The following is a 12,766-nucleotide window of genomic DNA, read 5'->3' as shown; positions in this document are numbered from 1 at the left end:
CCCAGAGCTTACAGTGAAAGGGGACTGGCGGCGCGTACCGAGCCTCAGCTCAGGTGCACCAGCATCACCAACCCAAATCCAGCAAACGAATGCCGAGCCACTGAGAGCTTCTGAGATATCTTTCTTTAACAAAAGCACGACAATTTCCTGTTTTGATTACTCTGGAAATTTCCCTGGTGTCAATTACTCATTTATCATGTTTGTTAAGAGACCGTGTAAACTCCTTATGCATTGCTTCAGCACCCACATTGGAACTTCATTTAAGTCTACTGACTTTTTATCCTTTAGATTTTCAACGGCTTTTCTGACTTCATGTTCTGTGTTTGGTAGTAACTCCATTGCACTTAGTGCACAGTTACATATAGGGTTTGCCGACCAGGGTGTATAAAGGCACATTTGCATGCCGAGCGTGAGTTTCCTCGGAAACGCGAGATATTAATTAAATAAATAATCAGTGACAAATAAATAAAGCCTATGGCACACAACTGCAGCGCTGTGTCGCTGATAAAACAAAAGTACATTTACGTTACTCGTATGTTTGATTAAAAAAAAGGAAGAGCCCTGGTTGAAGTGGTGCGAGAAGCACGTATTTTAGTTTATTGTCTGGCACACCGCCATATTTCATGATATAGAAAATTACTGCGAGTTGCAACCATACTAGGCACTCGATTCTGTAAAGAATTTATATTTATAAAAGTAAGTAGGATTATGAACTGTAGGCTTATTCATTGAATATATCTGATTTCACTAACTGTGTAATTTTTTTGTTTAGTAGACAATCACCTCCGTACGACGTTTTGGCATGGCTGGCAAATTATTGTAATATTGAGATTTAGTTTATGAGTCCGCACCTACCGCAGCAGTCTTTGGAAACGATTTAATTACGAAGTCCGATTATTTCAGTTTTATTTCACGGTCAACTACGAGTAACATTGCCTTTACGAAAAAGCCATTGTCAAGCGTCTGATACCGAATAATCAAAACCTGACGACTCATAGGAGAGCCAATCATACAGATAAAAATAATTAATATTTTATTTTATTTTATTTTATTTATTTTATATTGGCGACCGTGACAGGACTTGTTATTTTGTCATTTGTTACATTGTTCTCTTTGTTTCATGTGAAAAATCAACCTTCTGGTCCTGGACTTGACTATATGAGAAATAAAAAAATCAGAAGATATTTGCCAATTATAAAATTTTGCGGGAAGACGCAAAGAAGCTTCCAGCAAAATAAGGTAAGACGCAGCATCTTTGCATTAGCAGGCTTGACCAGACGTATAATTCAGTGTATTAGCTTTTCAGTAAAATTCTGTAGTGTTTCTTTTCCGCATAACAGTTTCAGTGATAAATTCCATTCTCAGTATTTTTCCTTAAACAATAACGTATGCAACAATACCAACACACGAGTGTACAATATGGCCGACTTCTGTACGATATCATGTAACATGGCCAGCAGCCATTACCAATAATCTCAAATTCAGTTTATATTTTTAAATTAACAGACAGCCATTGTTGCTACGACCGATTCATACTCAACTGTATTTTATTTTAAAATCAGTGTCAAATATTTTCTTGAAACATATATCACGTGTGGCATGGTAATAACTAGAAAACAATACGCAAAAATGGAACAGCAAAGACGTACTATTCAGACGCAATCCGACTCGGACGAGAGACAAATGTTAGAAAATGACTTTACGACAGCAACCGGTAGTGACGATTCATCAAACATTGACGCGAGTGTTGACGAAAATTTTGACAATAGGCCTTCCACCACAAAAATTTCAAAGTCTCAATCAGAGCCCATGTTAATGCATGACGTCACGTCTAATGACGCGGCGGGGGCAGAGACCTTGCAAACGGTAAACATTGCCGACATGTTACAAATGCTAATGAAGCAAAACGCCGAAAACATGGCAACCTTACAGATGCAAAATGAACAGTTAAAGACACAAAATGACGGAATCAAATCTGATCTCATAGCACTCAAGACAGCTAATGACACTTTATGTAAGCGTGTGGAACTTATAGACGCCACACTGACCAAACAGATGACTGAACTCAGTACGAAATTTTCCAAGCTTAATACGAGACAAGAAAAGACTACAAATGACGTAGCACTTTTACAGAGACAATTAAAAAACCTTAATGTCACGTGTGAAGCTCTTACTGAACAAATTCAAACATATCCTTCAGTACACGACAACCTTGAAAAACGAATTACTGACGTGCAGAATAAATTTGACGATGTTGAACAACACCTGACTGACATCTTACAATCTGATGCCACAGCTCATTTTCAAAATATTAATAAAGAATTTCATGATTGGGTAGAGAACAAAGACAAACATTTTGATAGATGCATACGTGAAAATTTACCAACAATTGTGCACGACTCCGTAGCGGAATACATCACTAATAACAAACAGCTGATTAGTGACGCAGTACAATCCGTCACTGCACCCATGAGACAATTCACCGATCAACCACAGTCTGAATGTAACGAAAATATCAGTCAAAATGTACAGTTCAGAAATCAATATACATTCGAGTATGACGCACACATACCGCACACAACATACACACAAGAACAAAACACACCACGACAACAACACATACCACAACGTGCAAACACAAACACAAGGTATTATCATGGTAAACCACAGCAACATTATCGTAATTACTCGCCAGCTTAGCATTGCAGTAATTACAGTGGTACAAATCCATATCATAATGCAAAGGAAGAAGAAAGCTTAATGAAACACAGGCAATTTCAGATTTTTATCCCAGAAAAACGAACCATTCATCCGGTGATTTTTCTCAAATCTTTTAGTAACGCATTTCCACGCACTTGGAGTGACCGGAAAAAGATTTCATATATTGTCGGTTACATCCAAGGCGATGCAGCTGTCTGGGCATACAGTCAAGCTGACGTATGTACCACGTACAGTGAGTTTGAGCGCGCTTTTCTGAACAAATTCTGGTCGCAATCCGTCCAGGAGCGACTCAGAAGACAAATTTTAGAACCTGAAACTTTTAACAGTAAAAATGGTAACTTACGTAGATATTTTGAAAAATACTTGAACATGGGACATTTTTTAGACGAACCAGTCGCAACACGTGATATACTCCGAGCGTTGAAGGCCAAATTGCCTTTCAACATTAAAGAAAAACTCCTACATATCCCGGATGACGATTCAGATTATTTTTTAACAGCTTTAGATTCGGTTGACATGTTACTTGAAGATCAGCGCTTCGCGCGGCAAAACAGCAGCCACAATGTTTACACTAGTGGTATGCAAAACATGCAGGCTTGCCAACACAATTCTGGCGCGCCCACAGTTGGATACGCGGTACAACAAAAACAGCAAACTCACATGCCGTCTCAGTACGGAAATCAAAATCAACACGCGTATTCCAATACGAACAATAGTTACAACAGTAATAACATTTCATGCGGCAATCCATACAAAAGGCACCGCGGTAATAACTACAACGGTAACAACGGATACAAAGGTAATAACAAAAACACAAACAGAAATAGAAATAATAATAACTACGAGCCAAGACAGCATCAAGGTTGGACTCGTAACGATCAGTACTTTCATTCAAACTCTGCTTTACCACAGCAGCCACCAGGTCAAAATTGGAGCATACCTTACGACCGACAGGTAAGTTATAATGCGCAACAGCAACAACAACCGCAAAAGTTTGGAGATCATAATAGGCAATATCCGAATGTGAATATAATAGAAATGACACCTGATGCACGACCTCAATCTGTGTCAGTACCTAGTACAAATGCTAATCCAACAAACTAGAAACAGTCACTACTTTGCCCCAGGTCGTGGCTGAAGAATCCTTGGGGGGCGGCTTCAATGTTAATCAGTTATTTGACACCACACTTGAACAACAGAATAATGATATGCCGAGTAATTCTAAACAAAAACTACCTGTTTTATTTATAAGATACAACCACAATAACAACATATCAGATGAACTTTTACAAGACAGTACACAATGTCGTTTAAACACAAATGAAATTGTTTTAGCATCCACTACTGGTGTAGTAGGTGGGATTCCAACTACTATTATCCTAGATACAGGTGCAGCTGTGAGCGTTTTATCTTTTAATTTTTATAAAAAGATGTGTGAATTGGAACCTGTGCCTGAGTTTCCTGCCCAAAACTGTAAAATAACTACTGCACTAGGTAATAAGTCATGTAGGGTTACGAAGCAAGTTTTTGTAAACGTTAAAATAGGTAATGGAACCGTACAATGGCCATTCCTGGTTGTACAAAACCTTGTGACTAATTGCATATTAGGAATAGATATTATGAGCGAGAAGGACTGCATTATAGACTTCTCCAAAGGTAAATGTATTTTAAATGATAAAAGCAGGGTAATTATTATTGATTTGGACAGGAGAACTCTAAAGCATGACAAACACTGTACAGGGTACAAGGTTCAGTTAGTACTTGACAATGACATTCAAGACATGCAAACACACTCATCTGACACAGAGCTAATGGACTTGAAAACATTGCTTGATCATAAGATAAGTGGAGCTACAGCTCTCAGTGTACATGAACGTATAAAACTACAGGAAGTGTTATCCAAATATTTACAAGTTTTTACCAAACGATTAGGTGTTATCAACACGTATGTGTACAAGATTGAAGTTGAGCCTCACAAGATCTTCTACCATAAGACATATAACGTACCGTTATCTCAACGACCTGCTGTGTGGCAAGAACTAAAACAAATTACAACATAGATTATAAGTAGTATAGAAGTTTTCATTTCAGCGTTCCAGTGACGCAGTTGAAGACAGAAGAACTTTTCTTTCAACGCCGCGGCTCCACCGAGAAGACTGAATATTGAAGTAAAATTTATGATTACGTAGCAGTGAATGATATATAAATTTTTCACGGAACATTTGTGACTGTAGGTACCACTGACCTGGTATGACACCTGACGAACTGACAGACGTCATCTGTGAAGCGATCTTTTACTTTGAGAAATAGATTAGACGCACATCTCTCAACACGAAAAGCATCTATCAGTAGTCAAGGCCACACAGACACTCTACACACACGCACAAAACGCGAGGAATCGAACATTTTCTCTCTCTTACTATTTTGAATATTTATTGAGTAGCGAAAACGCCTGGTCTTGCCTACTGATGTAATGAATGTTGTGTCTAACCTATCTTAATTTCAGATGACATCACAAAAAACATCGATAATATCCCAGCAAAACCGCCAAAGAGGATGCAATTCATGTAATCAAATGTGACACAATGTAATAACCTATAGCTATGTAATGATGATGTAAACATGTTTATGTGCAACTGTATTATGTTTATGCTAAGAAAATATGTGACGTGTGTATGTATTATTACTTTTTTTTTTTAAACTGATGTATAATGTAACTGTTACTGTGTGAAAATTTGAACGATAACGAGTGCCAAAATGTGAAAAACTCTAAAAAAAAAAAAAAAATGCGTAGTGAACCACTGTTCACGGACATTAACGTACATTACTAAGTCTGCAACTACGCAGAAACCTATGTGAAAGAAACTGTTAATGACATTCATGATGCATCGTACCTTTGTTAACGCGATGAACGATTTCTTCGATGAGTAACCACGAACATTTAGGTGAGCTATATTTAAAAAAAAAACTGAAAATGTGAAGTGAATAATTCGTGCATCGTCTAGTGACATTACTACAGTACCCAACTTCAAGATGTTAACTGGATTAAATGGACACAAAGTGCCTGTCCAGAAAACAACACGACGGGTGGAAGAGTTTTGGTTGGAACTTCAGGGAATGAAATGTTCTCGAAATGTGACGGACACTCTTACCTGGACTGTCCAAGGATCGACGCCAGCTATGTGCCGTCCGAGGTTCTGCAACCAAGCTTCCACGGAATGTAAAAAAAAAACGAACTGCACGTGGACCAATTACTCGACGGGTCACGTCTGATCTGTAATAAACAATGCTTTTTGTCACAACGAACTGCATCACAACGACTATAATGGAAATAGGAAATGGACACGCTTATGTATTAATCACGTTGTTATACAACGATGTTACTGTGATCAAAAAACTTTACCACGACGATACTAACCTGTAAAAAATTATTGTGCAGCAGATGAATATGAACTGTGATAACGACACCATGTGTATAGGTCAACGCACCTGAAACAACAGAACATTTTTCGTTGAAGCATTTCATTGCAATGCTATGTAACTAAGAACATTCAACAATCTAAAGTTGTATTGTATTATAACAAATATTGTAATTTTAAAACTAAGTTACCTGTCATAGAATGTAGTCTTCATATGTAATCTTGGTGGAATATTTTCTTTGTGCAACGACTAAGAAATGCGCGCGCACACGAACAATATGAACTGCAATACTGTGCCGCGTGATCTAAATTTACGAAATAACGGCAGTGCCGTAGTTACACAGACGCTTCTGCGCATGCGCGCACTCTGTTTTGCCAACATAAGAACTTTTTCGGCGCACGCGCGTCATTCAAATTTTGTATATGATATACAGTATAATGTAAGTCATGTAAATAGTTGTAGATAACTTAGATTTTCTTGTGCCTTTAGGTGAATTGCTCGCCTGCAGGTGTGTCCTTTCGCCTCGCAATTCAGGGGGCAATATAAAGGCACATTTGCATGCCGAGCGTGAGTTTCCTCGGAAACGCGAGATATTAATTAAATAAATAATCAGTGACAAATAAATAAAGCCTATGGCACACAACTGCAGCGCTGTGTCGCTGATAAAACAAAAGTACATTTACGTTACTCGTATGTTTGATTAAAAAAAAGGAAGAGCCCTGGTTGAAGTGGTGCGAGAAGCACGTATTTTAGTTTATTGTCTGGCACACCGCCATATTTCATGATATAGAAAATTACTGCGAGTTGCAACCATACTAGGCACTCGATTCTGTAAAGAATTTATATTTATAAAAGTAAGTAGGATTATGAACTGTAGGCTTATTCATTGAATATATCTGATTTCACTAACTGTGTAATTTTTTTGTTTAGTAGACAATCACCTCTGTACGACGTTTTGGCATGGCTGGCAAATTATTGTAATATTGAGATTTAGTTTATGAGTCCGCACCTACCGCAGCAGTCTTTGGAAACGATTTAATTACGAAGTCCGATTATTTCAGTTTTATTTCACGGTCAACTACGAGTAACATTGCCTTTACGAAAAAGCCATTGTCAAGCGTCTGATACCGAATAATCAAAACCTGACGACTCATAGGAGAGCCAATCATACAGATAAAAATAATTAATATTTTATTTTATTTTATTTTATTTTATTTATTTTATAGGTGGCCGAGCGGTTCTAGGCGCTACGGCCGCAGGTTCGAATCCTGCCTTGGGCATGGATGTGTGTGATGTCCTTAGGTTAGTTAGGTTTAAGTATTTCTAAGTTCCAGGGGACTGATGACCTTAGAAGTTAAGTCCCAGAGTGCTCAGTGCCATTTGAACCATTTGAACTTATAGGATTTGTAACTGTTTTTGGGAATTTTGTAGTAATTCCTCTGAAATACTTGAAAAATGGTCAGTCACATAATTTGCTAGGAGGTATGGATCACTTATTACTTTATCCCCATCCTCATCGGTATGTTATTATGTGTCATTTATATCCACCTGTTACTGTCTCATGACGTCCCAGAGTGCATTCAATTTCTTCTTTGCATTGGATGTCAACTGTGCATTCCTATATATAATTTTTTATTGACTGTATATCTTGATGACGAGTTTCTAAGTCTATGAAATGTTCCCATTACTTTTTCCAATAATTCCTTTTCCTTTATTACACATAGTATGTGTGCCATTTGGTGTGTTAGGATCTATATTGTAAGTGCTTATAGCAGAATTTTTAAAGATGATGAAGATACCCTTTAGACAGAATAATCTGTTATCTGAATTTATCCTAAAATGGAACTACTTCTACTACCAATGACAACAGGTATTGTCTACGCATGGCCCGAGATCTACCCCGTACGCTCCCATGAATCAGACGTACCAATTTTCCCTTCCCAGTCCAGTTTAGGTGTAGGCTGTGACTTGTTAAATCCCATCTGTCGATAGTTCCGACTGTTACTAAAGCAATATGCGCAATGTCGGCTGCTAACAGTGCAATTTCTAACTCATTAATTCGCCTCACAGCTCCATTAACGCGTAGACGACCATTACGTCGGAACAGCTCGACAAAGTGAACGTTGATGTCATGAATCAGGGAAACTATTTTGTCCAGATCGTCACCTACTACATATGCCATATCCCAGTTCAAACTGTTTTCAGTCGCATCCCGTTGTCATAGAATGATCCTCTTTTTCAAAATACTTACTTAAAACTACTAAGTTATCTATCATCTGACTTAGCCCAGCAGTTCCTGCTGCATACTTTCATCAACTTAGCATGGGTTTCTGTGGCGTTGTTCCCCTTACAACTGCCAAACGATAATACACTTTATCAATGCCCTGGGCCATTTTCTTTGTCCCTCTAGCAGTATGTAGCTGCAACTAAAAAGAAATTTAGCTTTATTTTTCAGATGTCGTAATTAAAACTTTATAACAAACCTTGGTATTTTTCGCGCCCCACATTTGTCAATAAAATAAGAATCTTTAATACGATACAGTGGCTTATGGAGTACATAAGTAAACGTAGATCAAGAAGCAGATAGGAATGAAGACTGATTTATTACTTAATACACGAATCAAAAAAAGTTTTGCATCACTTCGGTTCCGAGACTTCCGGAACCTGTACAGAAAATTGGAAGACAGATCAATATAAACATCATTTCCGCCCTTTTTATTGCTCATGAAAACCGCACATGGCATGTTGTACCATTACTGTACACACCGGTACCTCTAATACCCAGTAGCACGTCCTCTTGCATTGATGCATGCCTGTATTCGCCGTGGCCATACTATCCATAAGTTTATCAAGGCACTGTTGGTCCAGATTGTCCCACTCCTCAACGGCCTTTCGGCGTGGATCTCTCTGAGTGGTTGGTGGGTCACGTCGTCCATAAACAGCCCTTTCCAATCTATCCCAGATATGGTCAATAGTTCGATAGTTTTCATGCTGGCCACTCTAGTCGAGCGATATAGTTATCCTGAAGAAAGTCAGTCACAAGATGTGCACGGTGATGGTGCGAATTGCTTTCCATGAAGAGTAATGCCTTGCCAATATGCTGCCGATATGGTTGCACTATAGGTCGGAGGATGGCATTCAAGTATCGCACAGCCGTTACGGCACCTTCCATGACCACCAGCGGCATACGTCGTCCCCACATAATGCCACCCCAAAAAAGCAGGAAACCTCCACCTTGCTGCACTCGCTGGACAGTGTGACTAAGGCGTTCAGCCTGACCGGGCTGCCTCCAAAGACGTCTCCGACGATTATCTAGTTGAAGGCATATGCGACACTCATCGGTGAAAAGAATGTGACGCCAATCTTCAGCATGTTGCTCGGCCCATCTTTACCGCGCTGCATGGTGTCGTGGTTGCAAAGATGGACCTCGCCATGGACGTCGGGAGTGAAGTTGCGCACAATGCATCCTATTGTGCACAGTTTGAGTCGCAACACGACGTCCTGTGGCCGCACGAAAAGCATTATTCAACATGGTGGCGTTGTGGCGTTGCTGTCAGGGTTCCTTTGAGCCATAATCCTTACGTAGTGGTCATCCACTGCAGTAGTAGTCCTTGGGTGGCCTGAGCGGAGCATGTCATCGACAGTTCCTGTCTCTCTGTATCTCTTCCATGTCAGAACAACATCGCTTTGGTTCACTCCGAGGCGGCTGGACACTTACCTTGTTGAGAGACCTTCCTGGCACAAAGTAACAATGCGGACACGATCGAACTACAGACAACACGAGCCGTGTACCTCCCTCCTTGTGGAATGACTGCAACTGATCGGCTGTCGGATCCCCTCCGTCTAATAGGCGCTGCTCATGCACGGTTGTTTACATTTTTGGGCGGGTTTAGTGACATCTCTGAACAGTCAAAGTGACTGTGTTTTTGATACAACAACCACAGTCAACGCCTATCTTCCAGAGTTCCGAGAACTGGGGTGATGCAAAACTTTTTTTGATGTGTGTAGTTGAACACGAGAGTCCTATGAGCCTCGCGATCTTTAAGACTATGCTTTTATTTTTCATTTCTAGGATTTTGTTCTCCATTCTCGTAGGCTGTCATGTATATTTCTAACCGATGGGACTACCCGTGTTTTTTACAGACACGGCGTCTGGCGTGAGCAGCGACTGGGTGAAAGGTGTGGCTGGGGTGAACCTCTCCTTCACCCTTGAACTGCCTGGTGGCGGGGACGAGGGTTTCGATCCTCCAGCATCCGACATCCTCAGCATTGTGACACCGTTCTTTGAGGCAATACGCGTCTTCGGCCAATATATTGCTGACAACTATGGACGATGAAGATCGGTTCTGAAGCAGTTTCTATGAGTGAGATATGATTCTTTATAATAAATACAATTTTCCGTATTATATTCTCGTTGTCAGTGTAAAGGCAAATAATAAATTATACGCGCCTTTCGCCACCCTTCTACAGTGTAACACATTTCTCCTTACTCACCCTAGTTAGCAAGCTAAGTAAAGGTACATAAACATTATCTGTATTATGGATTCTAGATATTACACTGCTGGCCACCGTAAATGCAACACCAAGAAAGACTAGAGGTAGCACAACAAAATTTATTTTGTAGATAACATGTTGACCAACTATCAAATGATTACGTTTACAGACGTCTGTGACATGTGGTTCCTGCCAGAATCAGTAGCCAGAGTAGCCGCCATTGTTGGAGATCACCGCTGCCACACGTCTCGGCATTGAGTCAAAGAGACGTTGGATGTGTTCCTGGGGTACAGCAGCCCAAGCAGCTTCCACACGTTGCCAAAGATCATCTGGTGTGGCAGCTGGGGATGTAATCTGGGTCACTCGTTGAGCAACCATGGACCACATGTTTTCTATCGGCGAAAGATCCGGAGAGCGAGCCGGCCAGGGAAGCAATTCAATCTGGTTATTGACGAAGAACCTTTGGACAATGCGTGCCACGTGTGGTCGCGCATTATCCTGTTGAAATATGGCTGTGGCCGAGCCCTGAAGGTAAGGAAGGACAACTGGCTCCAGCACCTCGGATATGTAGCGCCGGCTATTTAAAGTACCGGCAATGCGTACTAGAGGCGTGCGAGAGTAATATCCAATACCGCCCCATACCATAATACCCGGTGCAAGACCAGTGTGGCGGTGCATAATGCAGCTGTCCAGCATCCTCTCTCCACGGTGTCTCCACACTCGAATCCGACCATCGTGGTGCTGCAGACAGAAGCGTGCCTCGTCAGTAAAGACAACGTCATTCCATTCTGCCGTCCACATCCGTCTGCCATCACACCATTGGCGACGGAGACGTCTGTGGTTCTGCGTCAATGGTAGACGAGGCAATGGACGTCTTGCGGACAGACCACTCTGCTGTAAACGGCGTCGAATGGTACGCGCAGACACTGGATGATGCGTTACAGACGCAATGTGCTGTGCTATGGTTCGGGATGTCACTGAGCGATCCGTCACTGCCATGCGCACAATTTGCCTATCAACACGTGCAGTGGTGCACCGAGGTGAATGCGATCGACCACGTCGATCCGTCGTACCCTCCTGCATCCAACGGTCACATATCCGCATTACAGTTGTTTGGTTTCGTCCAACACGACTAGCAATTTCTCTGTATGATAATCCACAATTTCGGTAAGCCACTATCCTTCCTCTGTCGAACTCGGATACTTGATCAAACGATTCTCGCGTCCGTCGGTCGTCGTAATTTAATATATTATTATTGTTATTATTATTATTTTGATTGTTGCCGACTTACGTGGTGGGCCTTCATAAAAATGATATTTAAGTTGAACAATGTAATAAACTTTTCATATAAATTTCCTCGGCTAGTCAGTTGACGTTAAAGCAAAAGATCTTTAGTTATTAATTACAATTGCGGCCCACACACGCGCGAGAGTATTTTCTTACCTCCGTTAACCATTGTATTGTAGTCAGAGTCCTGGCTCTGGGTCTCGGCTATGCTACTGAAAATAAGAATCTTAAAGCTAAGTATTTCTGCAAGTACGTGCGGCTGTGGAGAAAAATTAATATTATGCTAATAGCGGGCGAGTTTTCCGCTTCCGCTAATTTTTCATAAGTTAATATCGCCACTTAATGGCGTCGTTGGCTGCATCGGCCGCTGCGATTGTTGAGCTGTAAATTACTTGAATGCAGGTTAATTCAAGGAAGGCGGACATGAAATCGGGATCACCTCTTACAAATTAAAAGTGCACAATAAATTTAAATCAGTATATTATATGCTTAACTCATACAAATATGCTTACATTCGTCAGCACACGCAAGATGTCCCTCTAGACACATTCAAGACAAGCGAAGAAGTAGGGTCGACTAAAAAATTAACAAAAGAGTGTAACTGGGCGTCTCTTTAGATCATTCTGTCATAAATTATTTCTTTGCAATCTAAACCTACACAGAGAAATTATTATTTTAAGGCTACATGAGAAAAAAAATCTCTTACAAATTATGAATGTCTTCTTTATAAATATGGTCTTTTCGTAATATGGCACTGGGGACGCTATATTGCCCCCCGAAATGTTTATGTCATAAAAAATGTTCGTGTTTTTTGACATAAATATTTCCACTTTCATGTCCACAG

The 12,766-nt window shown here is 40.5% G+C and overlaps 1 protein-coding gene across 1 annotated transcript in view; it reads left to right on the top strand.

The window, feature by feature from the left end:
• LOC124613401 (carboxypeptidase B-like) overlaps nt 1–10,569 on the top strand; it is a 99,173-nt gene extending 88,604 nt beyond the window's left edge. Inside the window, exon 9 of the mRNA XM_047142104.1 lies at nt 10,285–10,569. Within this exon, the coding sequence (XP_046998060.1) occupies nt 10,285–10,478 (194 nt within the window). The 3' untranslated portion in view covers nt 10,479–10,569. The remainder of the gene's footprint in view (nt 1–10,284) is intronic.
• Nucleotides 10,570–12,766: the final 2,197 nt, after the last annotated feature.

The sequence above is a fragment of the Schistocerca americana genome, chromosome 4, assembly GCF_021461395.2.
Source record: "Schistocerca americana isolate TAMUIC-IGC-003095 chromosome 4, iqSchAmer2.1, whole genome shotgun sequence".
Lineage (NCBI taxonomy): Eukaryota > Metazoa > Arthropoda > Insecta > Orthoptera > Acrididae > Schistocerca > Schistocerca americana.
Note: the sequence above shows the minus strand (reverse complement) of the source record. Positions and strands in the feature narration are given on the sequence as shown.